The 25,973-nt window shown below is 35.5% G+C and overlaps 1 protein-coding gene across 1 annotated transcript in view; it reads right to left on the reverse strand.

Moving 5' to 3' along the window:
• nAChRalpha4 (nicotinic Acetylcholine Receptor alpha4) overlaps nucleotides 1-25,973 on the reverse strand; it is a 700,819-nt gene that overhangs the window by 185,120 nt on the left and 489,726 nt on the right. The window contains exon 5 of the mRNA XM_074173005.1: nucleotides 10,607-10,722. Within this exon, the coding sequence (XP_074029106.1) occupies nucleotides 10,607-10,722 (116 nt within the window). The remainder of the gene's footprint in view (nucleotides 1-10,606; nucleotides 10,723-25,973) is intronic.

Genomic DNA, 25,973 nt, shown 5'->3' on the forward strand with positions numbered 1-25,973 from the left:
ATCATATACATTTAAAATTATAACTTTTTCGCAAACAGATAGCGGAGAATTTTTTACACTTCTTTTCTTTGGAGTAAATGTCCCTATTTTATAACTTTTTCACTATTTCTATATCACAATTTCACTGTACGTTTAATTGGTGTAGTAACAATTACTATTATAACTCGAATGTTTAAGACACCATTACAATATATTTAAACCCTTTTTCTTAATTACCTGGGTTTAATAGGTATTGCATGATTGGTGGGCAGGGTCAAAAAGGGATTATTATAATGACATGGCACCTCGGAACTAAGTGTTAACCCTTTTTTGAGAAATCATGCTCAAGTATATGAACCCAAATTGCATATTAAATAAGTTTACAAGAACCACTAAAATTAATCTTAATCTTTTTTTAAGAAATTTTACTTACCTAAATACATGTAGGTACTTAGTTTTAGACCAAATTACTTCCCAAAAATGGCCTTTTATTATTATCTATGTCTGTAATTTTTAATTTACTTTAATTATTAAGTTTAATAATCCTAAGATTTGCCTACGCCCATGGACGACAACGAAATTCAGGCAAATTTTATGACACTTCATGATTTATTACTCTACACTCTTTTGAAATAGACTATAATGACTCCCATTCGGTTACTCAGTAAAATTATCGATAGGCAGTAAAATACAACAATGCGTTTTATTTTTGACAAAATAATTCAGTCCGTAATTAGCTTCAAGCAGTTCGAGATAGTTGATACGCATTTGTCTTTCCTCCGTGGTCCAGAACCCGTTTGTGATTTCCGATTTTCAAAATGCACCCCATCCCGTTAATTATTAATCTGAATAAATTTCTAGTGCATAACACGTGATTTTGAAAAAGTGCAGCTCAGAATTAATTATTTGTAAAATTAAACAGTCAATTTCTGGTTTTAACGATTACATTAGTAAGAAGATAGACATGCCAGACGAGTCGAATATGAACCCTAAGAACTGACATTTCCTGAATGGTATCAAGCGACTCGCCTCGAGAATGATATATCATCATTTCTCAGAAAAGTTTTTTTTATTTGATATTATTGAAGCTTTCTTCCAATGTTTTTACCAAGAAGAGTGAGTCATCAAGATGAATAACTGCGGTTATATTGTTCAACCTCAGTTTCTGAATCACAGGCTCCATCATTTTTGGTGAATGAGTAAGGAGCAGGATTCAAAAAAAGCATAAAAAACAAAATTTTAATATCTGTTTGTTGAATATGCATCTCTGTTATTTTCGATGTGTTTCGGATATCGGGATCAAAAAATTATCTCTTTGAATCTATTGTTGCCATGAATGAATAAATGTAAAGCAAATTCTTCACTAGTTATGGTCGTCTTATTTGAAATGTGGTGGAAAACTGAATTTCTCTCTTTATCTTACCACGCCTTTACCTTACCACGTTTTTTTGTTTAGTGAAACTTCTTGATTTGAAACAATTGTTTGTTTTGGTATTTCTGATGATGGAATTTTTTAACCTACGATACAATTCAGAATGAAATTGCTTTCCGTTACTTTTTCCCATTTTCAATGAAAAAATTGCAGGCGTCCCACAAAATGTCCCACCTGAGTGACTAATTCTTTTCGATATCGATGAGCCGTTTCCTTCTTTATTCTAAGTTTGCAATGTGGAGTGTGGTTGTAGTCTCTCGAATTTGCTTGGAATTCTGGCGTCTGGAGTTCAAATTATTACATTATTTTGGCTTGAAATTTTTTATTTCTCTGCTCATTTAATCGATTTTGTCTACCGATTTGATGTTTCCGTGAAAATAATTTCCAAGTAATGACTTTCCAGTTTATACGTCTTCAATTACTTTCATTGTCTAGGATATTAAAAGATATATGACGGAGCGCCTGTGCATACTTGCAGAATCTATGGCGTTTGCTAAGAGTTTGGAACGTCACACAACTGGTTTTACTTCACCTGTTTGGTAAGTATTTCTTCCATTACGCAAAGTCCTCCACCCAGTGTATTTTAAATTTCAGACAAGCAAGGGTCCGACTTTTTTTATTTTTTCGACAATAATGCGCCGACTCCGGCGATATTTTCTGGGGCTTGAAGAAGGTCAAAATTGGAAGAAACTTTATATTTTTCAAACAGTTCCTTCGCATTTTCTTCTTCCCCTCTTCTATTGAACCTACAAACTACTAATAATTTCCTCGAAGTTTCGCTCAAAAAAGATTCAGTTCCTAACAAAATGGTTATTGTTGTTGGAAAACTAGCTTGATTTGACATAGGAATTTGTTCGTACTTCTACCTGTATTCCTGAACTGCCTTCACCCTGTATTCCCTTATCAGGAGTGGATCGATGGGACTCTCAGATTCTCTTGAAATTCAATATTGGTGTATATAAATATGTCCTTGAATTTTTTCTGTAAGTAATGAACATGATGTTTCAATTAATTTTCTCCGAGTCGAGAAAATCAACATGAAGTCCAACATTTTGAGTATCGTACACCTTGTTTTTTCAACAAAAAAGTTCAATTGCAAAAATCTGATCGTATAGTCGGCTGATTTATTCGTGTGCAACTTATCATTTGAAAATTATAGTATTTCGCCTGTATCAGAATATACATAATATTCTGTGTCACATAAAGTGTATATAAGTATACGAACATCTTCCCACATGATCCACATAATGATCCACATGAACTGTCACTACTGTCTCGAGCCTTCAATAATTTCCTGATGATTTGTTTTCGTTTAGGTTTCTTCATCGTTTTAGGCATTTCACACATGTGAACACTAAAGCACAACGAAGAATAATGAACTTGTGATGTACTGTTTGGAACCTTTTGTGTAGTAATAAATATTATTGCAGTTTTATCTTAACACCAAACCGCTATTTCATGTGTTTCGATCATCAAGTGATCACCTTCAAGAGTTTAATCTTCCTCTTGTCGTGTCTAGGTGTCGTGTCAAAGTGCTGAAAATAATGGATTGGTGTTGGTATAAAACTCCAGTAGTATTCATTCGAAGAATAATGAGTCAAGCCACTCAGGATAAGTCGAGATACGAACGGGCGAGACATCTACTATGGCGAAACTTATCTTGTATAATGTTGTGGATACGATCGTGGGACAAGAATATGCTACAATTGGAGAACAAACATGTGAAATATAATTCAGTATATCAAATACAAAACTGTCATTTGAGTTATCGTAATACATTTGTCATCTGACATGTGCATATTTTAGATTCGCTCATAAAAGCTTTCGCTTAAAGTGCCAAACGGAATATTCAATTTGTATTTTTCATGATTGATTCACCTATCATTCTCCATTCAGAGTGGAAAATTGATAATTCCAAAATTGAAAGGTAAATTGAAACTCGAATTTTCGCATAGGGGAAAACGAGTGTATCTAAACATGACTGTTATGACGGTAATTGAGTCAGTGATTTATGATACTTCAATATATAAACACGAATTGGAACCATTTCCAGTAACGATCGCCAAATTACATATTTCGATTTCAATTCAAATAATTGAGAATAGAAAACAATGAATTTCTACAAAATTTTGTTTGAATATTCCATTGAATATGGTTTCAAATTTTCAACACATATATTTTTCTGTCTTCGTAGAAAATGAAGGCCACAAGTTAATTCGCAGCCAAGATTAGTATTTCTTGTCAGAATTCACAACCGTCCCGTCTTGGCTTTGCACGAGTAGCAGACCACTTTCTTACATCAGCTGGTAACTGATAATAATGATGAATGATGTTCACAATTATCAATTCTAGTTTCGGAATAGGTGAATAGTTCTGTACCTGAAGACAACACAAAACTAAAAAGCAACCTGAACCTTCGAAGTGGTTCACTACGAAAAACAAAACCAGCACAATAATAATTGTTTTCCATCAGGCTTGTCTCCCACCGTTTTGTAAGAAAGCTTGAATTTATTTCCTTGTGCAATGAAAAGTATTAATTGTACTTGAAATTGTATAATGTAAAGGGTAATTACAAAAGGTATAGAATAGTAATAAAAGTAGTTCATTTGAAAGAGGCTAATATCGAATCTGTCTAAATAGCCTTCCGATTACCACATAAACTGGATCAATTTTTTCATCTACCGACTATCGCGTCAGAAAGACTTTGCAATGCATGCCTCAGAGAAATATGATTCAGTAGTATTTCATACTTATTTTGATACAAAAGAATTTGTTTTCAGTTTTTCGGAGGCAGTCTTCTTCAGACCGTCTATTGACAATAATGATTACTACTTATTGACAATAATGATTACTACTTTTGTTTGATTATTCCCGTGAATATATAGGTATCGACAGAGACTTATTTTTCTTGGAAAATAAGTTATGGTACAGTTTATATTTTCAAAATCAAAAAAGGTATGGTAAGCTATTCTTAAAAGCAATGCAAATTTCAGCGAAAACTTTTCTGCAGACCTTTGAAAGAAACAATATGTATGTTTGAAGGTGGTTGACAATGTTTCGTGGTGTATTTCATTAGTTCGGACTTCCATTGTCTAATATAATATAAATTGATATGAAATACCTGAAAGAAAATATTAAAAAGATTACCCAATAATAACAATTTTATTAAACAAAACACTGAAATTACAAAGAAATAAAATACAAGCAACAAACAAAAAAATAAAAAATTGAAATAAAATAAAAAATTAATCACTCCTTGAAATATAACCCCTTCAATTCAAAAATTAAAAGATTCCAAACCGAGTTATGTCACGACGTTTCGATTGTTAGTATCCACAATCGTCTTCGTGTGATAACTGGACTTATTCCTGCACGTCGTCTTCAATTCCTTCAGGTTGGAGCCCAGCTCCCTTACCCTTTTAGCTGATTTTTGTCGAAGAAGAACAAATAATAGGTTCATGACTGAGGGGATATTGACGGTATGAAGTCCTCAGACATTAGTACCACCCTTCACGGGGTACCCCTACCTGGCTGGGGTGGGATGGATGAAAAATGAAAAATCTATTTGTCCTTTAACGGGGGACATGAAGGCCTCATTCGACAGAGTGTCGGGGCCTTCTATATCGGGAGGGGTTGTCTACAGCATACTCTATAGCTTGCCTAACTGACGGATTTTCGTGAGTTTCCGCGCTATCATAAACTCGCCGATTCCTCGACTGAATGGACTGCCGAATGCAAGGCTGCTGCAAATCTCTGCTTCATTCCGCACGAACCAAGGAGCATTCACAATCATCCTCATTAGCTTTATTTTGCAAAACTTTCAGAATGGAGATATTATACTTCGCAGCTTGTCCCCAGACGTCTGAAGCATACATGATGACAGGCTTGAACATCGTATTGTAGATGGTAATCTTGTTCTTCAAACTCTTTTTAGATTTTCTGTTGATCAGAGGGTACAGAATTGCTATCCCACTCTCGATCTTTATCTTAACGTACATAATGTGCGGGTTCCAAATGAGCCTATGATCTATTAGAAGGCCGAGATACTTTACCCACGCTTGCCAGTCAATCTCCCTTCCAGAGATTCTCACTTTTCTGGACGGAGAAGATAGCTATCCTCCCATGGTTATCACCTGAGCCTTGTTCGGGTTCACTTGGATCTTCGAATCGAGGTACCAGCGCTCGAAGTCGTCCAATGCACGTTGCATATAGACGACGCCGAGCTCTTGACCCATGGAAGACGAGAGGAGAGCCGTGTCATCGGCGTATCGGGATATCTTCATACGTTCGGGCCTCGAAAGGTCACTGGTGTAAAGTGAATACAACGTCGGAGAAAGCACGGCACCCTGTGGCACTCCAGCGAGGATCTCTGTGTTGTCAGACAGAGAGCCCTCTACTCTAACCTGAAATGTTCTGTCTTTCAAGAAAGACCCAATCCACCGGATCAGGCCCCGAGGCAGGTCGAACGCGATTAATTTGTGAAAAAGGCCTTCGTGCCATACACGGTCGAAGGCCTTCGAGATGTCTAACAGTACAATGTGCACTTTTTCATTATTATTCAACTCCTGGATGGTGTTTTCGACCAGCCTTAGAGCCTCTAACTCAGTGGAGTGTTCTCTCCTGAAGCCAAATTGTTCATCAGGCAGAACATTTTGGTCCACAACTTCTTCGTTGAGCCTTTGGAGAACAACTCTTTCAGCCAGCTTAGCCACTGACGAGAGTAGACCGATCGGGCGACAGTACTGTAGGAACAGCGGCTTCTGACCCTGTTTTGGGATCATGACGACGATCGCATGCATCCATCTTCTGAGGAAGTGTCTGAGGGTCAGCGAACTGTTTATAATATGCAAAAGGCGTTTGACGCAGTTGCTGGACTTATTCCTCCGAGATCTGACTATTTATAGATCATTCGAGTGCTTTCACCTATCCCCTCTTCCCTCTATCCGCTTCAGTGGTTTAAGCGGGAGATGATCGTTTGGCGGTCGTTTTTCGCTTGATTAGAGGTTTCCATGTGTTACGTATCTCTACGCTAGCTTGACTGAATGCGTTTTTGGACAACTTATACACGTCTTCTTTGAATTTTCTCCCAAACCAGTGTTCCTCTTTGTGGATGATTTCAGCTTGAGCCCACCGATGTATGATTCTCTGCACTAGCAGGGTATGTAATTCTTGGAATCGCAGTCTGCGTTTGTTGACCTGGTTTATGTGAGACTACTACGGATAGTGTTCCCAGATCTGAAGCAGGTCCTGATGTTATACTTGAACCCAATCCCTCTTATCCTTTCCGATAATCCTGTAATATAGGGAGGTACAAGTACTGTCCTCTCCACCAATACGTCTAAGAAAGGTAATTTGTTGTGGACTTCCTTCTCCATTGTGAAAGTGAAGAAAGGACTAACGTTGCTTCAGGAAAGTGTCTAGTACTGCATATTATGAAGGTGTCGTCTACGTATCTCAACCAGACTTGTGGCTTCTTGTAGGCTTCTTCAATGGTCAGAGTTCCAAACCACTCCATATATATATATATATATATATATATATATATATATATATATATATATATAAAAAATAAATAGATAAGTACTCTTTGATCATTCCCATATTGATTTCAATTTAAGAGCCACCGGTATACAGCTGTTTCAGCCTATTGGGCATCGTCAGTACCGGGCAGGCGGTCCTCGATTGAAGACAAAATGAGAAAAAACCAAGAAAGTACTTGATAAAAATAGCTGCGTAAACGCAAGCGAAACATAAGTGGAACCACCTATTGGTATGACACCCAAGTCAACTTGCCAAGTTTTTATGTCAGTGTTGGTGGTTTGACCAATCAACCGACAACTGCGGTAGCAGAAATTTGGGAAGCTAACCTGAAATGCCATCGGAAAACGAATCCACATGTTTCTAGAAATGATATGAAATCTAGAAAGGTTAATGCAGTCAAGCTGCTGGAAAATAATTCCATGAAAATCAAAAAAATAAATAGATAAGTACTCTTTGATCATTCCCATATTGATTTCAATTTAAGAGCCACCGGTATACAGCTGTTTCAGCCTATTGGGCATCGTCAGTACCGGGCAGGCGGTCCTCGATTGAAGACAAAATGAGAATAAACCAAGAAAGTACTTGATAAAAATAGCTGCGTAAACGCAAGCGAAACATAAGTGGAACCACCTATTGGTGTGACACCCAAGTCAACTTGCCAAGTTTTGGGTGTCACACCAATAGGTGGTTCCACTTATGTTTCGCTTGCGTTTACGCAGCTATTTTTATCAAGTACTTTCTTGGTTTTTTCTCATTTTGTCTTCAATCGAGGACCGCCTGCCCGGTACTGACGATGCCCAATAGGCTGAAACAGCTGTATACCGGTGGCTCTTAAATTGAAATCAATATGGGAATGATCAAAGAGTACTTATCTATTCATTTTTTGATTTTCATGGAATCATTTTCCAGCAGCTTGACTGCATTAACCTTTCTAGATTTCATATCATTTCTAGAAACATGTGGATTCGTTTTCCGATGGCATTACAGGTTAGCTTCCCAAATTTCTGCTACCGCAGTTGTCGGTTGATTGGTCAAACCACCAACACTGACATAAAAACTTGGCAAGTTGACTTGGGTGTCACACCAATAGGTGGTTCCACTTATGTTTCGCTTGCGTTTACGCAGCTATTTTTATCAAGTACTTTCTTGGTTTTTTCTCATTTTGTCTTCAATCGAGGACCGCCTGCCCGGTACTGACGATGCCCAATAGGCTGAAACAGCTGTATACCGGTGGCTCTTAAATTGAAATCAATATGGGAATGATCAAAGAGTACTTATCTATTTATTTTTTGATTTTCATGGAATTATTTTCCAGCAGCTTGACTGCATTAACCTTTCTAGATTATATATATATATATATATATATATATATATATATATATATATATATATATTGGCTATAAGCGGTGAAAGTGGCGATCCCTTTGGATCACCCGAAGATGATTGTGAATACTAACAATCGAAACATCGTGACGTAACTTGGTTTGGAATCTTTCAATTCTTATTTTTCATTTTTTGTAAATAATATTTTTTAATTTTTTTTTTCAGTTTTTATCAATATTTCAATCTTTCATCTTTTTTGGTTGTTGCTTGTATGTTATTTCTTTGTAATTTCAGTTTTTGTTTAGTAAAATTGTTATTTTTGATTAATCTTTTAAATTTTTTTTTCAGGGATTTGAAATCAATTTATTTTATATTAGACAATGGAAGTCCGAACTGATGGAATGAACAATATGTAGTTGTTATATCCGAAAGGATTATGGACACTTCCTATCTTCGCACGGATAACATCATATTTCAACCAATATATGAAAAATTTGAACGACTCATAAACAAAAACTTTTCTCTTCAATTACTATTAATATTGGTGAAAACGGTATGATAATGATAGTTTTTGAGTTTATCGCCCTCGGACAGATCGACATACGCGGCAGAGAATTTTGTTTTATTATACGTTGTTTCAAAAGTTCTGTCCATTCGAATGTTATGTATTTTTGTAGATTCATATCTCGATAAATATTTTTTCTAATATGTCCTGCTGAAATAGTCCGAAAAATCAACAATTGATAGTGTTAATGAACGCACTCTCTTCGACGTGGACAAAATTTATGAATATACCAAATCATTGATGTACTTTTCAAAAGTTTATATTAGTCAGTGATTTATCTTTGTTTATATTTAACATTATGGTAGATTTATACACCCAAAAACCAGTTAGATGCATTGATTTCTGCTTTTGTCATCGACTCCTAACGAAAATGTTGATTCGTTACGCTTTTGACCAGCACCAGTCAGAAGTGAACATGAAATGAATGTACTGGCATATCCTGAAATGAATCAACCTTTTTCAGTTCGAATTAACTCAGGATTAGTGAGACAGATAAAAAAATACCATCTTTGCCGAATTCAATTGTTGTACGGTTTACAGTTCAAAGATGTTTGTTTAGAGTTATGGTGGAGTTATGAAAGCAGGTCCCATGACATGACAGCGAGAGTCAAGTGAAGTATAGGACTGTTAAAGGTGCCATTTGAAAAAAAAGAATTTTCTCACGATGATTTCAAATATGATCCCAGAAGATCATTCCAACTTCTTTATTCATTTTTATAGTTTCACAAATAACAGAGCTAACGCTTGTTAACTAAATTCTCTGATACCCTATATATTACACAGTACGGCGATGGAACAATCGCAAATGCTTTCGCCCAATTTTAGATTTCAAACTCACAAAAGTATTTTTGTTATTTCAACTTGCCCAATATACCTTCTACAAAATTGAGATAAGTGCTTAGGCTAATTATCAAAGATATATTTCATCGAAAAACAAAAATTTCAAAGCACTTACTATAATTTCATCAGTTCGGACTTCCATTGTCTAATATAATAATAATAAAAACTTTATTCACAACGTTCACAATGTATTAGAGTACAATTAAAACAAAATATGTGAACAAAGTGGTTTGGCAATAAGAGCAGAGCTCTTGTTTCGCAAGAAGTTATAAAGAATATGTAAGTACATAAATATTTCTATGAAAATAAATATGGCCTTCATGGAGTAAAAACTACGGAACATTTTATTAAATTTTGTGAATTTCAACACGAGCTGAAGAATTAAAAAAATATTAACAAGAAATGAAAATTAAAAATATAAAATGAAAAGATTTCAAACCGAATTAATTCACGACGTCTTCAGGTGATTAATGGAGTTATTACTTCTAGATCTGACTATTTATAGGTCATTCGACTGTTTTCATCTATCCCCTATCACCCGAAGACGATTGTGGATACTAACAATCGAAACATCGTGAAGTAATTTGGTTTGGAATCTTTTAATTTTAAATTTTCAATTTTTATTTCTTGTTAATAATTTTTTAATTTCTCAGCTCGTGGTAATGTTTCAATTTTTGTTATTGTTGATTGTATGTTATTTCATTGTAATTTCAGTTTTTTGCCTGATAGAATTGTTTTTTCACCTAATCTTTTCAATTTTTCACAGATTCTTTCAGTGATTTCAAATCAATTTATATCATATAAGCCGGTGGAAGTCCAAACCGATGAAATGCACCACAAAACATTGTCAACCACCTTCAAACAAACACTAACTATAATATTTTTTTTTATTTCAATTCTATCATGAGAATATAATAGATACCTACCTCACAGCAGGTACTTCAAGAATATCCCATTCGACTGACTTGTAGAATTCTGAGAGATCTACTCCTTCATCCACAACATTGCTCCCAGCCTTCTCATCCATGTGCCTCAAGTCCACCTAAACATTGAATACATACATGAAATACCTGTGAAATACTTTTCTTCCAAAGCACATCTAGATACCACTACAGTTATCGGCTATATACATGTAATGCAGTCAAACATTCAAATATGTACAAGGTAGTAAACGGAAGGTGTAAGAGTTTTTCGGGTATTTCATGGAATATGTGAGATATGCAGAATATGCAAGCTGGCATCGTTTCAATGAGTGTGGACACATTCCATGAAAGTGTTTGGAAAAGGGTTCGGTGGTATTCACTGGTAATGAACACACGATATACAAGTTGTCAAATAAAACGTTTCTGTACAACAATAAAATACAACAGCTTATTTCTCATTTGCATACAACAAAAAAAGCCTCGAATATTATCTATCTTGATTTAGATACATTTTAACCCTGTTTCGTTTAAGTAAGATTCATTGGCTGCTTCAAATTCAACAGGAAAATGCCCACTCTCAACCATCTCTTACATCTTGAGAAATTAATTTCACAAACAAACACAGTGTGTACAAGGATTGATAAACAAGTAGTAGATGTGCTAGAAATTTTATTCACAAATTTATCACAGACAACGCTGAATAAATATATTGTACTTGAAGCAAAGCTGTTATTACGTTCTGTGAATTTTATTCCTGAGTGGAAATAATTCATCGTGTGTGATCAGAAAAAATGATGGTTTGATTTTGAATACTTCTGTAATTTTGCACAAAGCCTAATTCTTCATCCTGAACAACTTCTCTGGGTAAATCATTGATGTATATGAATAAAACTGATGCATTACCTGGAAAGAAAATAGTTTTCGCCCCACCGTCAAGGCCGACTTGTTCAAAAATTGAAAGCAGTACCAATATTCATTTTTCACCAAACATAACTTGACCTCACCATCTTGAAATCAAATTTAAAAAAAATCAGTTCGTCACACGTCTTATGAAATCAATCCTCAGACACACTGTATACACAAACAGACATATTCAGACATTGCAGATATGAAGGCATCGAGATATGGCGAACTCTAAATCACGCCCGAAATTGGAAAGGATTGAAACTCTGACGCGTTACTTGATGAAAATCAATAACACTATCCATAATAATAATAATGTTCACGATGTTGTAAACATTCTATAATTATCATCATGGATAGATTGAAATTGTAGTGAAAATATGACAAGTGTCAACACATTTGCTCAAAAGAAGAATACGAGTATAATCCGAGATGTTCAATCTGTATATTTCAATCACTGAGTATATTTTCAGAAACTGTCTCACGAATTGTTTCTTCTTCATTAATTTTCTCATGAAAATCGTATAATTATAAACTGAATTGAGATGTGATTAACAAATATATAAAAAACTCTCCAGGTAGATTCCAATGAAGTTATGTGATGGAATTGGCCGATACTTGATGAAAATCCACAATTAACGTATTTAAAAATCACTTTATTGTGAGATTTTCACTAAACAATTTAACAAAAACGCAACACGTGGTTTGCCATACAGTGGCTTCCTCGGGCGTTTTTACTAACTATATTCTACATATTCAATGCTGAATACAACTAATTTCACAATTTGAAGTACCTATACTTCGAGTACCTGATTTTGATTTCAGTTTGTAATGAATGAAATTACCTGAGCACGTGTCCCAGTTTCCACATTTGAAAAAATATTTAGTAACGGGGAGTTATTCAATTCTAATTGATCATTCAGTAAATTACCCGAATCTATTGACTTCCAAACATTGAGTTTCAATCTCGTCTCTTCTAAATGTAACACGTCGTATTTATGATTGAACTCACGTCCTTCTGCTAAAAGGTGGTTTGCAAATGTGGAATTTTTCTTTTTATTTACAATACTACTTCTATGCTCTTTGAATAAGGATCAAATATTCATATAAATTGAAATCTAACAAACAGTACTGGGTGAATGTGAAGTAAAAATCAGAACAATGGAATATTTACACTTTCATGGTAAGATATTATATGGTAACGATGGTGCCTGTATTTCCTAGACAAAAAAAATAATAATTTACCATAACAGCCCGATCCAATCACGTGTTTTTTATATTTGTTTCCATTCATATTTCGAGTTTGCTTGATTTAATGCATTTTTTTAAAATAGTAAAAGTTGGTTTCGTCATGGTGAAGCTGGAAGTTCTGATTCAGTGCCTTCAGCCAGGTGACGCCCATTAAATAATCCTATACAGTTCTCAGTCAAATTTAAACTCAAATTCCAACGGCCTCTTTACTCACAAAGACGAAGAGATGCAGGAGCTGCACGTTTTAATCCTATAGAGAGGAATGAACGTTGCAGTGTGAATCATTGAAAATGACTTGTGAATTATTTCATGAAGATACACAAGCAGATCATCAGAGTTGCTTGTTGTAGGTACTTGTAATATTTGGGTCTACAAATAGGAGAGTCTCCCATTTTTATAAAAGTAAACAGCTCAGTGTGACCTGAAATGAAAATTAATCAATTAGTCAGGTGTCAAATATGAAAACCAAGAAGAATGGAATATAAATGAAATATAATAATCAAGATAAAGGATGAAACATTCAAGAAACCTGACTATGGATGCTGACAATCAAAACGTCATATAATCACTTGATTTGAAAATTCTTTTTTTTTTCTTTTCAACCATACATATAGAAACAACGAAAATAAAATTGAAATGGAATCAAATGATCAAGATAAAAAATTCTGAAAAATGAAAATAAAAAAAGTAAAAGAAAAAGAATAAAGAAAAGAAATGATCTCAAACCAATTTACTGCATAACGTTCCGATTATTAGCATTCACACTTTTCTATCTTATTTTTTTCTGCATTTTTTACCATTCATCCTGATTTCATATTTGTTGGTTGTATATTTTGATATGTCACTCAATGTGAATATATTCTTTGAATCTTTCATAACAAGTCACAATAATTTGTTTGCTTTGCATTATTACATTTTTGAATATTCATGCTCATTGCTTATTCAGTTTTGTTTTTTTTTAAAAAACACATTAGATTATTTTGGTCAGGTAATTTCAAGCATTTTCAATGATTTCAACATTTCATTGATTTTCTCTCCTCTCGTTCTTCATAGATTTGAAATCTGTTTTTCTTCAGAAAATAAAAGTCCAAATTGGTAACATTCTCATTGAAGTTTGTTGAAGTTTTGACAACAAGATACGCAAATAACATTCTAATGAGTCATATAATAGAGCACTAAGTTACTCAGTGCAGAAATATGGATATTGTTGAGAATGACCCATAATGTGGGTTCCATAAAAATATTTCTGTGTAGTAGTTAATCAACTATTTGATTCGATAAACAATTTGCTTAAATGATCATGGAATATGTATTTGAACTAACACTATATTTCTGATCAAGTTGCTCTTTCTTCTGAAAATTTTCAGGAAGAGAGAAAAAGAATGAAAAAACACTTGAGAATGTATATCGATCCCTATATGTTGGAGAGTCAGATATTTTGAATATTTTAGATAGTTTCAGAAATACGTTTGCGTAACGAATATGTTTTCTTTGTCTTCCTCAATTCAAACCTATATTTTAACCTGTATTTTTGTCACAAAATCATCCGTACTAAAAATAAAAAAAGAGATAGAGGAGACCTGATAACTCGCCTTTATATAATCAACCCACATCAATTGAGATTATCTGAAATGAGGGTAGACATTTTATGCGTCCTCTTGAGTTTCTTCAGAATGATTTTGCTGACAGAAAAAGAGGGGCAGTTCAACGAAACTGATGAATAATAAGGCCACAATAGAAGAGAGTGATACATTTTTAATTTTCAGAAAATATTTTCCGGCGATACGATGTTCATTTGCAGTATCAACCATTTGATAGGTGAGTTTAATTTCACGATTAACCTAAATACGTATCGTGATGTAGATATGACGTATTCAAAAACATGCAGGCCGTTTTTTTCTATTGCAATCTCGGCAACAGTATATCCTACAAGAACGATTATATAAATGAAACAAAAATTGCCTTCATAGGGATGCAGGATAATAATATCCTCATATCAACAAAATCACCAACCGTTTCTGAGATGTTTGCAAAAAACTGAAAATGACATTTTTTTTTTCGCTCTACCGCCGCCATTTTCAATAATATCAAAAATTACACGGAATCTTCTTGCTTTATTTCATGTCTTTCATAATTTCTTTCACCCTAATTTTCCATGCGACGTTTCGTCCATTGAAAACATACTGAAAACCCTAATTTCTGTCAATCATTAATTTGTTCAAGTAGTGAACAGGAAATTGAAAACATATTACATGAAATGGAAATATCTAGATAAACGAAAAAGAGAAAAAAAATTCTGATTATAAACATCATTTACAGTTGTCTTCGGGTGACATTTGACCTATTTCTCATACTTTCAACTTCTCATAGGTTACTTGGACTCTTCCACCTCCCCATTCACTTGGTTCTGGTTCAGTGCAAAAAAGACCGTTTGTTCGCCTGGTTAGAGGTTTCTATATGTTTCGTATCCCCATTCCAACCTGGTTAAATGTTAGTCTGTAAATAAATTTTATTTCGAAATGTTTTTTTCTGTGGGTGAATTCAGCAAAATGTTACGTCGATGAATTCAAACAAACTGCGCTACCTCCGATTCAGTGACTTATCTTCGGAGGGTATTTTTCTTGTGCTGTCAGATGCAGACTTTCAACAAACTCCTGATGTCACAAATATTGGATTCACCGCACCCATATGATATCTGGTGGATGCAATTCCCAAATCGTATTTGGTGGATTGATTCTAGTGTGGCTGTTATGGATGCTGTTCCTAGATCTGGAGCAGATTTGAATGTTGTACATGACCCATTGTTTCTTTCTCTTTCAACAGGTCCTTTGACATAAGGAACGCTTAGCACTGACTGTGTCGGTTTATCTCACTTGCGGGAATCTAGTTGTCGTCTAACCAGAGTCTGTTCCACCAGCGTTCTGGAGAAATCATTCTACTGAAGATTTTTTCTGATGTAACCTTGTTCTTCATCAAGACTTTCCAACGTGTGGACCTGCTTGAATACACGATCACTCAGGGTCTTCATAATTTCTCTCTTTGTATTCTGGTGGTAATTTTACTCACGATTTAGATATTGTCCCGTTTGAGTTGGTGTTCGACGTATATATATTCACTTGTTTTTGTATATCTTTTCGAGTGTTCGATCCAAAATCTGAAATTCATTGTGGACTTCCTGCAACAATGTAGTACATGGTTCTGTACTAGAAAAGAATCGTCAACGTATTGGGCTTCTTATAGGCTTTTTCAAAAGTCACCATTTCCAACCCCTCAAAGTATATTTCCGCTAAAACCAATGAAAGTGGCGATCCTGGTGTCAATCCCTCATCTTACATAAGGAAGTCTTTCCTCAATTGTAAATAATAGTTCCAGGCACAGCGTCCTAGTGAGTCCATGACTTCTCTGATTCCATGATACCATCAAAACGGAGTATTCGGAGTAATTTCGCTGGAACACACGCATGCTAAAACTGTCGCCCCACCACGTGTTCATTATTTTTCAACGGAAATTCATATTACCATTTACAATCACCGTTACTTCGAATCTACAATCATTTGATCACTTCACATCACCGACCACATTGCCACCACGAGGCTTTCGAAAACCTGTGAGAAAAAATTGATTTATCAATATCTAAAGAGAATCCAGAGAGATGCTGTTGACCTTCTCCATTTATGTAACTAGATTCCCTTCACGTTTTGACAAATATGTTATATCGTGAGTAGGACGATCTCAACGGGTTCAGATTACAAAGATAACGACTTCCAAGACTTTGAGTCAGCAGAGTCAGCAGAACGTGATACTTTTGTTATTCCCATCGTCTCCTGCTGACACCGCTGTCTACACATTATAAATGGACCCTGCGAGGTCGAATCATTGTCAGTATCTATTAAGAGTTGGTCAGAACTAATTTAGAATTCGTGTAGTATCAACTTAGATTCTGTTCCATTTTTCATTGTAGTTTTTGTAACGATATTTTTGTTGTTATTCAAAGAAAGTCTGTGATTGAAAATAAAGTGTTTTTTAAAAAGTCGTATTCAAAAGAGTGAATATAACAATTGGCGCAGTCGTTGTAGGATCTGACAACGTTGCTAGAACAAGGAAACCCTAACTAGTAGCGGCGGATTCTAATCCCTCAACAGAGAAAGAACCAACAACCCCTGAGGAGTCATCACTCGAGGAAGCAGCGGAAGGAACACCTGGTGAAGCCCCTGGCTGGACGACTTCGAGAACACGACGAATCGGAATGAAGATTGTAATACTGTAAGTCGATATTGAATTGTCTCGATTTATTTTGCAATCTATTTACCATCACTTCAATTCTTTTCAAAATCAATAATCATACTGATTGAATATTGCAAATAGTAAATAAGTACTGTTCGATCATTCAAATTTTGACACCAAAAATTTGTTAAGATAAATCAAAATGCCTCAAAACCAACCAGAACCAGAAGCAATCGAACCATACAAGTTATCAGAAATATTTTCAATAGTGCCTGAATTCGAAGGTGATCAAATATTTTTGAACACTTTCTTAAATGCTTGTGATTGTGCATATCGCATGTCAACAGCAGACCAACGCGATCTATTAGTGATTCACATCAAAAACAAACTCAAAGGTAGAGCAGCACAATTGATAAGTTCAAGGAATCCTGGAACTTATCCCGAAATCAAACATTTACTAAATTTATATTTTGGAGACTCTAGAGATCTAACATCATTGATTCACGATCTCCAGCGTATCAAACAACTTCCAAATGAAACCCCTTTAATATTTTTCAATCGCCTTCAAGTCCACAATGCCAAAATGCACGCATGTGTACAAAAATCCGTCCTTTCTGCGGAACAAAAACACGCGCAATCCGCACTAATAGAAACAATGGCATTAAACACGCTTTTAACCGGACTAGAACCGCGAATAGGTCAAGTAATTCGTGCCTCCAATCCGGCAGATCTACTTGAAGCCCATGTTAGAATTAGGAGAGAAATGCAACTATCCTATTTCGAACATCAAAAAATGAAAGACCAAACCAAACACGTCCTCAACAAACAATCAGACGAAACCCCCAACCAACATACCAAAGAACCTGTCACACTTGTGGTCAGATAGGTCACATTTCCACAGAATGTCGAATGAGACAACAAAGACCCCAAAATAATTATCAATATTCCAACCAAAGGTTTGCGAGACCGAACCCTCAACCCAACCAAAATTTTTCGAGTCAAACAAACCCTCAACCCAATCAGAATTTTCCAAGACCAAACTTTCAAACAAATTCTCAGCCAAACAGGTCCCAGACTAATCAAAACCAAACTCGACCTCAATCTCAAAACCAATTCAGACCACCCGTAATTCAAAGAAATCCGAATTACCCTGTCAATTTTAACCAAAACCAAAGAGCTCATTTCATAACATACGAATCTCAAGATTATCATACAGGTGATAATCAAGACTATCATACAGCTGATAGCTATAACTATCAATACAACGATTATTACCCCACCGATATTGACTACGATTACTATACCCCTAGTGATCAAGATTACCAATACAACCAAATTCAAACACCTGAAGATCCTTCAATATACCAGGATTTTCTTTCACTTCCGAATACGAACCACCCACCTATTCAACCCCAAACAACCAACAACCAATCGACCGACCCCATATCAGAAGTCCAATCCCAAATTCAGTCCCTGAATATACAAGACTTCAACCCGAACGCGAACTTCCCGGAACAAATTTTCATGTAAGCCCTATGCTTTCTATGAATTCGAAGAATCTGTACTACATCAAAGACTCTTCCAATACTTTTAAAATCCTCATCGATACAGGTGCAGGAATATCCATTTTCAAACCCAAAACATGCGAAAAATACCCCCTTAGATTCCCTGAAAACGTCACTCTACAAGGTATCACTGACCAGAAAATTGTCGTGAATGAATCCACTCTAATAAATTCCACACAAAACGATCCACACAAAGTCTTTATCTACGACTTAGACATCGACTTTGACGGTTTACTCGGATCTGACTTTCTCGAACATTACAATTGTATAATCGACCTGAAAAATAAACAACTTATAACAAACTTTAAAACGGTCCCTTTGTTCAAAGTTTCAGATATAAATGACCATATACTCACTGAAAAACCGAACTAAATTCAAATAGAATCCCGAATGGAGAAAATATTCAAATTACATTGCAACCTCAAGAACACTGAAGCTATACTGCTAGCTGAAGAAAGAGAAAAAGTAAGAATTCCCAACGCCATAGTCAAAATTGATGAAAACGGTATGTTCTACACTACTATCGTGAATACAAACGCGATCCCAAAACAAATTGATTTTTCTGAAATAAAACTCGAACCCCTTCCAACACATGAAACAATTTTGAATATTAATGAATCGTTTTCCCAAAACCAACCCCGTATTGACCGTATCCAAGAAATCAAAGCGCAACTAAGAACCGAACATTTGAACGAAGAGGAACATCAATCAATAACTGATTTATGCCTCCAATTCGAAGATATCTTTTATTTAGAAGGAGATAATCTCACTTTTACCAACGAAATAAAGCATACCATTGATACCAAGGATGCTAGACCCGTCTTTACGAAATCCTACAGGTACCCACAGGTACACAAGGAGGAAGTAAAAACACAAATATCAAAAATGCTAAATCAAGCCATTATTCAGCCATCAATATCCCCATGGTCATCTCCAGTTTGGGTTGTAACCAAAAAGATGGATGCCTCCGGTAAACAGAAATGGAGAGTTGTCATCGATTACCGAAAACTCAACGAGCTAACGGTTGACGACAAATACCCATTACCCAACATCTCTGACCTCCTAGACCAGCTTGGTAAATGCGAATATTTCACCACGCTTGATCTCGCCTCCGGATTTCATCAAATTGAAATTGAACCCAAAGATATTCCCAAAACGGCTTTCTCCGTAGACAATGGTCACTACGAATTTGTTCGTATGCCATTTGGCTTAAAGAATGCTCCAAGCACGTTCCAGAGAGTTATGGATAATGTTCTTCTAGGTATACAAAACGAAAGATCTCTCGTATACATGGATGACATCATCGTATATTCTCCTACCATCCATGAGCACATAGCAAGGTTGACCGAAGTATTTAAAAGACTTCGAAAAGCGAACCTGAAAATCCAACCGGATAAGTGCAAATTCTTGAGAAAAGAAGTCGCCTATCTTGGACATGTCATTACCCAAAACGGAGTCAAACCCAATCCAACGAAAATTGAATGTATCCAAAATTTCCCCGAACCAAAAACCCAAAAAGAAATAAAATCATTTCTAGGTTTAGCTGGATACTATCGACGATTCATTCGTAATTTCGCCAAAATTTCAAAACCATTGACCAAATTACTTCAAAAAGATATCCCCTTCAACTTTGACGCAGAATGCAGACAAGCATTCAAACAACTTAAAAATTCACTCATAACGAGCCCCATTCTCATTTACCCTAATTTTGAGGAACCATTTTTGCTCACCACTGACGCCAGTGCGTTTGCAATTGGTGCCATTTTATCACAAGGTCCCATTGGCAAAGATCTCCCAATAGCATATGCGTCTAGAACACTTTGTAACGCAGAATCGAAGTACTCTACAATAGAAAGAGAACTTCTTGCCATCGTTTGGGCAGTAAAGCATTTTCGCCCATATCTTTTCGGACGAAAATTCCGACTAATTACTGATCATAGACCCCTCACCTGGCTTTTTTCAATAAAAGACCCTGGTAGTAGGCTGGCACGCTGGCGACTCAAACTCGAAGAGTATGATTACCAGATAGAATATAAACCCGACAAAATCAACAAAAATGCAGATGCACTATCCAGAATCAAAGTTAACTACTCCAAAGAATGCGCGAATTTCCAACACAAAATTTCCATACACGCATCTAACGAGAACGAAACCGAAGTAAAAGCGGACCCCGAAATAAGTGATAACCCTGACGAAAACATCCCTGAAGAGAGAAATAACCCTGAAGGAAACGACACCCCTGAAAACGAAATACCCGTAGAAACCATTCAAGAAGAATTTAATACATTTGTTAATTTATATAAATCAAAATCTCTAATCGATTATTCCAAAATAGAGTTCGATAATTCTCAACTTCTTGACAAACATCATAAAAACATTGTTAGTTTCTTTTGGCAAAACAAACTAGAACCGTTACATTATGAAATCATCGAAGACCTCTTCGAAGAACATCCAGAGTTTTACAATGATAGAATCAACATACTTTCTAGCAAATCAGTAAAAGATCGTAAATACTACATCATACCTCTTCCTTTTGATCCTGAATCTGTCATAGAACACATGTTCTATATTATTTATAAATCCCAAAATGAATTCGATCTTAGAAAAACTTTTTCAATCGAAAACAACCTAGAACTACCCATACTAGAAATATTTTCATTTATTTTTGCCGACAAGGAAATCAAATTGAAAGTCTGTCAAAACTTAATGACAACTCCTGACCCCGATCAAATTCCCATAATGATTGATCAATGTCATTCAGGAAAAACAAATTTACCCCGTGGCATTAATGAAACCATCAGAAGAGTAAAACAGAAATACAACTGGCAAGGTCTCATTAAAGACGTCGAAAATTTCGTAAAAAAAAATGCGAAATTTGTCAAAAAGTCAAAATTTGCCGAAAAAAACCTTAGTACACCTCTCGTCATAACTGAAACCCCAAAAACCTCTCTTGAACGTATCAATGTAGACATTTTCGAAATTCCCACAAAATACTACGCTTTGACAATAAGAGACGAATTGACTAAATTCACACAAGCATACGCCATAGAAGACAAATCCTCGAAATCAGTCGTGAATACCCTTCTTCTTTACTTCCAACACTACGGTACACCACTTAGGATACATTGCGACTACGGTCGAGAATTTACAAGTCAACTTATGAAAGACTTATGCTTTTTGTATGACATTAAACTAACATATTCGAGTGTAAATCACCCACAATCGAACGGATCAATCGAAAGATTCCATGCCACATTTGCTGAAATGATTCGTGCCCATAAAGCCGAAAATCCCGACGAACACCCCATGAACGTTTTACCATATGTAGTTATTTGCTATAATAATACGAGAAACAAAACAACAGGTTTCACACCGTACGAATTAATATTCGGACATACAGCGAGTCGATCCCCAGAAACGCTCTATAACCAAAAAGACCTAATTTCAAAATATGTTAGAGATCTTAGTAACCGTATGACGTATTTCTATAAATTGGCCAGAGCAAAAACCGAAAGACAAAAAGAAAAGTCCAAAATCAGATTTGATAGGACAGTTTCCGAAAACGTCCCTAAATATAAAATAGGAGACAAGGTTTATGTGAAAGAGTCACAAATTTCAAATAAACTCGAAAATAAATTTAATGGACTATTCGAAATATTAGAAATTTATCCCAACTCCGCGATGTTAGTGAATTGGAAAACGCGAAATGAAACTAAAGTAAATTTCGACCGCTTGAAACCTTTTCATGAATAATAATCTTTTTCAGGACACTCCTGCTGTCATCAACAGCCAGTGCCCAATACAACTTAGAGTCAATCAATAACTCGATCGGCGTTTTCTTCCATCAAGAAGGAACCCTCAAAATAACGAACGAAAAATGGACCATTTTGGTCTACAAAGATTTATCATCCATCAAAGACGCTCTATACAATAATGATAAAATCCTAGAAAACCTCATTTATTTTCTTGACAGAGACGAGCCTAAAATACTAGCCTTCAAAGCTCAAATAAAAACACATACCAGTCTTTTAACCCAAATATCAGACTCACTACAAGTAAAGTTTAGAGATATCTTCACGGACACAGAAAAATTCGAAAAAAGAACAAAACGTGGTTTAATAAATGGTGCAGGAACTTTTTGGAAAGCAATAACCGGAAACCTTGACGCATCCGATGGAGAATATTTCACGGATTGTATCAATAAAATAAGCCAAGACGAACATCAAATTGAAAATCTATTAAAAAATCAAATATCTGTAACCACCTCGGTGATCAAAAACTTCAATTCAACAATTCAAAAGCTACAAGTTGATGAAGAGACTTTCAATCAAGATATAAAAGAAATCGAAAAATCATTAATGGAAATATCAGACGATATGGCATTTTACAAAGCTCAAATAAAAACTCTAGAGATATGCGAATCACTCATGGAAAGCTACCTATTCCTTGAAACTTTTATTGGCGATATTATCAATTCAATCACTTTCACTCGATTGAAAATAATTCATGGTTCAATCATAACATCAAGAGATTTACTTTATTCACTTCAAGAAATATCACAAACATTGAACAAAAATAATTTACCATTATACGTCAGTATTGGAAATATCCCCCAATACCTAGACCTTATTGAATTGCAAGCATATCAAACAGACAATAAAGTAGTATTTGTTTTAAATATTCCCCTAGTAGAGCCTGAAACGTACACACTTTTTCATTTATACCCAATACCAATCTTGGATGCTCGAACAGGACTTCACCATATATTATTAACATTTCAAAAATTTATTGCGCGAGACGACGATTCAATGTTGTACACTTCTTTTCAAAATTTAGATAATTGTAAAGTGATCAAAACCGACTTGAAAATTTGTGCAGAAGTGCTTCCATACCCGATAGACAGCAACGCTATTTGTGAAGCCCAGCTCCTCAAACAAACTCTGCAATTGCCTGAAAATTGTAAATCAACAGTGATCTACGCAAAGGACTACAACGTTCAAGTGATTTCTCAGAATCTGTGGCTGATATCAATATCCGATCCTCTACCAGTCACCATAAACTGTATTGGCAGAGAAGTAATCACAAAAATCATCGAAACCAATACTCTACTGAAACTTCAGCCTGAATGCAACGCCTTCATTGGAAACACGAGAGTTCATTCCAAATATTTCGTTGAAAGATACCAGAACGTAACTTACAACAAACATGCAGTCCAGATACCATATCGATGCTGTGACCACCTCCCGGAAAAATCAAATCTCCCGGAGCTGAAACCCCTGAAATCAAATAAAATAAATGTCGACGATCTCAACATTGCCGAACACAAGTTGAACCAATACTCAGATGAATTGGACAAACTCATCAACGAACCGTTCGTGAACAAACATATTTCTTGGTTCACGTATTTTACAATTGCTCTCATCATCGCACTAGTGATTTTGTATATTTTCTGCAAGTGCCGTCGCAAGAAGTCAATTGCGATCGGAATCACCTCTTCAAGCAACGACAACCCACCGAGACCACCAAGAACGAGAATAGTACCCAGAACCCTGGCAAGATTCCTTCCTAGAAGAAGACCCAGCGACCGTCTAGAAGACCCTGTTGAAGAAGATGTCGAGCTAACCACGAGTTTGAATGAAAAAACTTTTTCTTAATAAAAGTTGCTGCAAAGCACCAACTTTTCTTTGATAAGGGGAGTTGTTATATCGTGAGTAGGACGATCTCACCGGTATCAGATTACCAAGATAACGACTTCCAAGACTTTGAGTCAGCAGAGTCAGCAGAACGTGATACTTTTGTTATTCCCATCGTCTCCTGCTGACACCGCTGTCTACACATTATGAATGGACCCTGCGAGGTCAAATCATTGTCAGTATCTATTAAGAGTTGGTCAGAACTAATTTAGAATTCGTGTAGTATCAACTTAGATTCTGTTCCATTTTTCATTGTAGTTTTTGTAACGATATTTTTGTTGTTATTCAAAGAAAGTCTGTAATTGAAAATAAAGTGTTTTTTAAAAAGTCGTATTCAAAAGAGTGAATATAACAAATATGTATTTTGATTACGAAAACTGTAAATTGTATAAAGTGATATCAACCTTATAGGGCAAATGTTCAATGTGTGAACGACAAACCTTCGTTACTTTATGAGGACTGAAAGTTCCTCTATGCATGTCTCCCACATATGCTAGAGAAAGAAAAGCAGAACTATGGGAACTCCAAGTCGGGTATACCTATGAACTTCAATAATTGTTACTTTTTCCGCATTATAGTAAAAAAGCTGAATTTTATGAAATATTCCGAAAGACAAGCACATCAGGTCGATGAAACGCCATCAGGGCGTTCCCATGAGTATGAAGACACTTGATCCTATGATATTTTGCGGTAGGTTGGCGTATCTGTTGAGATAATTTTAAGTCTGCAACAATCATAAGCTTAATTATTTGTAATACAATAAATCGCAAATAACACAGTATAATGAATACATCACAAACAAGTGACTATAAAGACTATACATTTTATATAGTAGGTTAGGTTAGTTAGGTCAGTTATATAGTAGGTTAATGGACTGACACCTATCAGAAAACAACTACTCCCCTGGCTAATACCACGAAGGGCGTTGGATTATATCCGATTATTTTAGGAAGTGGGATTTTATATTTGACAATTCGCAACTAAATATATCTAAATTACTAAATTTACAGATATTAGATAGATAGATAGATAGAGGACGAGAAAGCACACGTGCACAATCTTTTAGGATGAAAGCTGGAATGTCATCTGGACCAGTGGTCTTTTTAGGCTTGAGCGACCTTAGTGCCTCGTATACTTCGTTTTCAGTGAAGCTTGATATTCAAGAAAGTGATTATCATCAATATCAGAGTTTGGTTGAAAAGGGGAAGAAGCGGTATACGATTGTTTGAAAAGATTGGCAAAACCGTTTACGATATTAGAGGTCCCCTCCAGCAATTGACCTTCAAAATTCAGTACTTGTGATATTTTGGAGCTACCTCGTTTATTATTTATAAATGATCAAATTCTGTTGGGATTGATATGTATTTCTTCCTCAGTTTCACCTAAGAATTTTTTATATATCACATCAACATCATGCATTATTTTTGCTCGAAGATGTTTGAAATCTTCAAGGGCCTGCAGATTACACTCACGCTTGAATTTGCGCCAGATTCTGCTTTTAGCCTGCAAATCTCTAATAATGCTTCTATTATACCAAGTAGGATATTTATTTTTGGATTCAAATAAGTGTATTCGGGACAGCAGCGATCAAAAACATTGTAAAGTTTTCCATAGAAATATGTGAATGCATCTTCTGAGTCATCAAGAACTTCCAAGAAGGTCCAGTCAATATAGAACTCATCCAAATTTATGCTTACATACGAATCTTTATGACAATGTGCTACAGAAAATTCA

This window comes from Leptinotarsa decemlineata, unplaced genomic scaffold, assembly GCF_025532065.1.
Source record: "Leptinotarsa decemlineata unplaced genomic scaffold, Ldec_3_MD MMD2_tig00000199_RagTag_RagTag, whole genome shotgun sequence".
Taxonomy (NCBI): domain Eukaryota; kingdom Metazoa; phylum Arthropoda; class Insecta; order Coleoptera; family Chrysomelidae; genus Leptinotarsa; species Leptinotarsa decemlineata.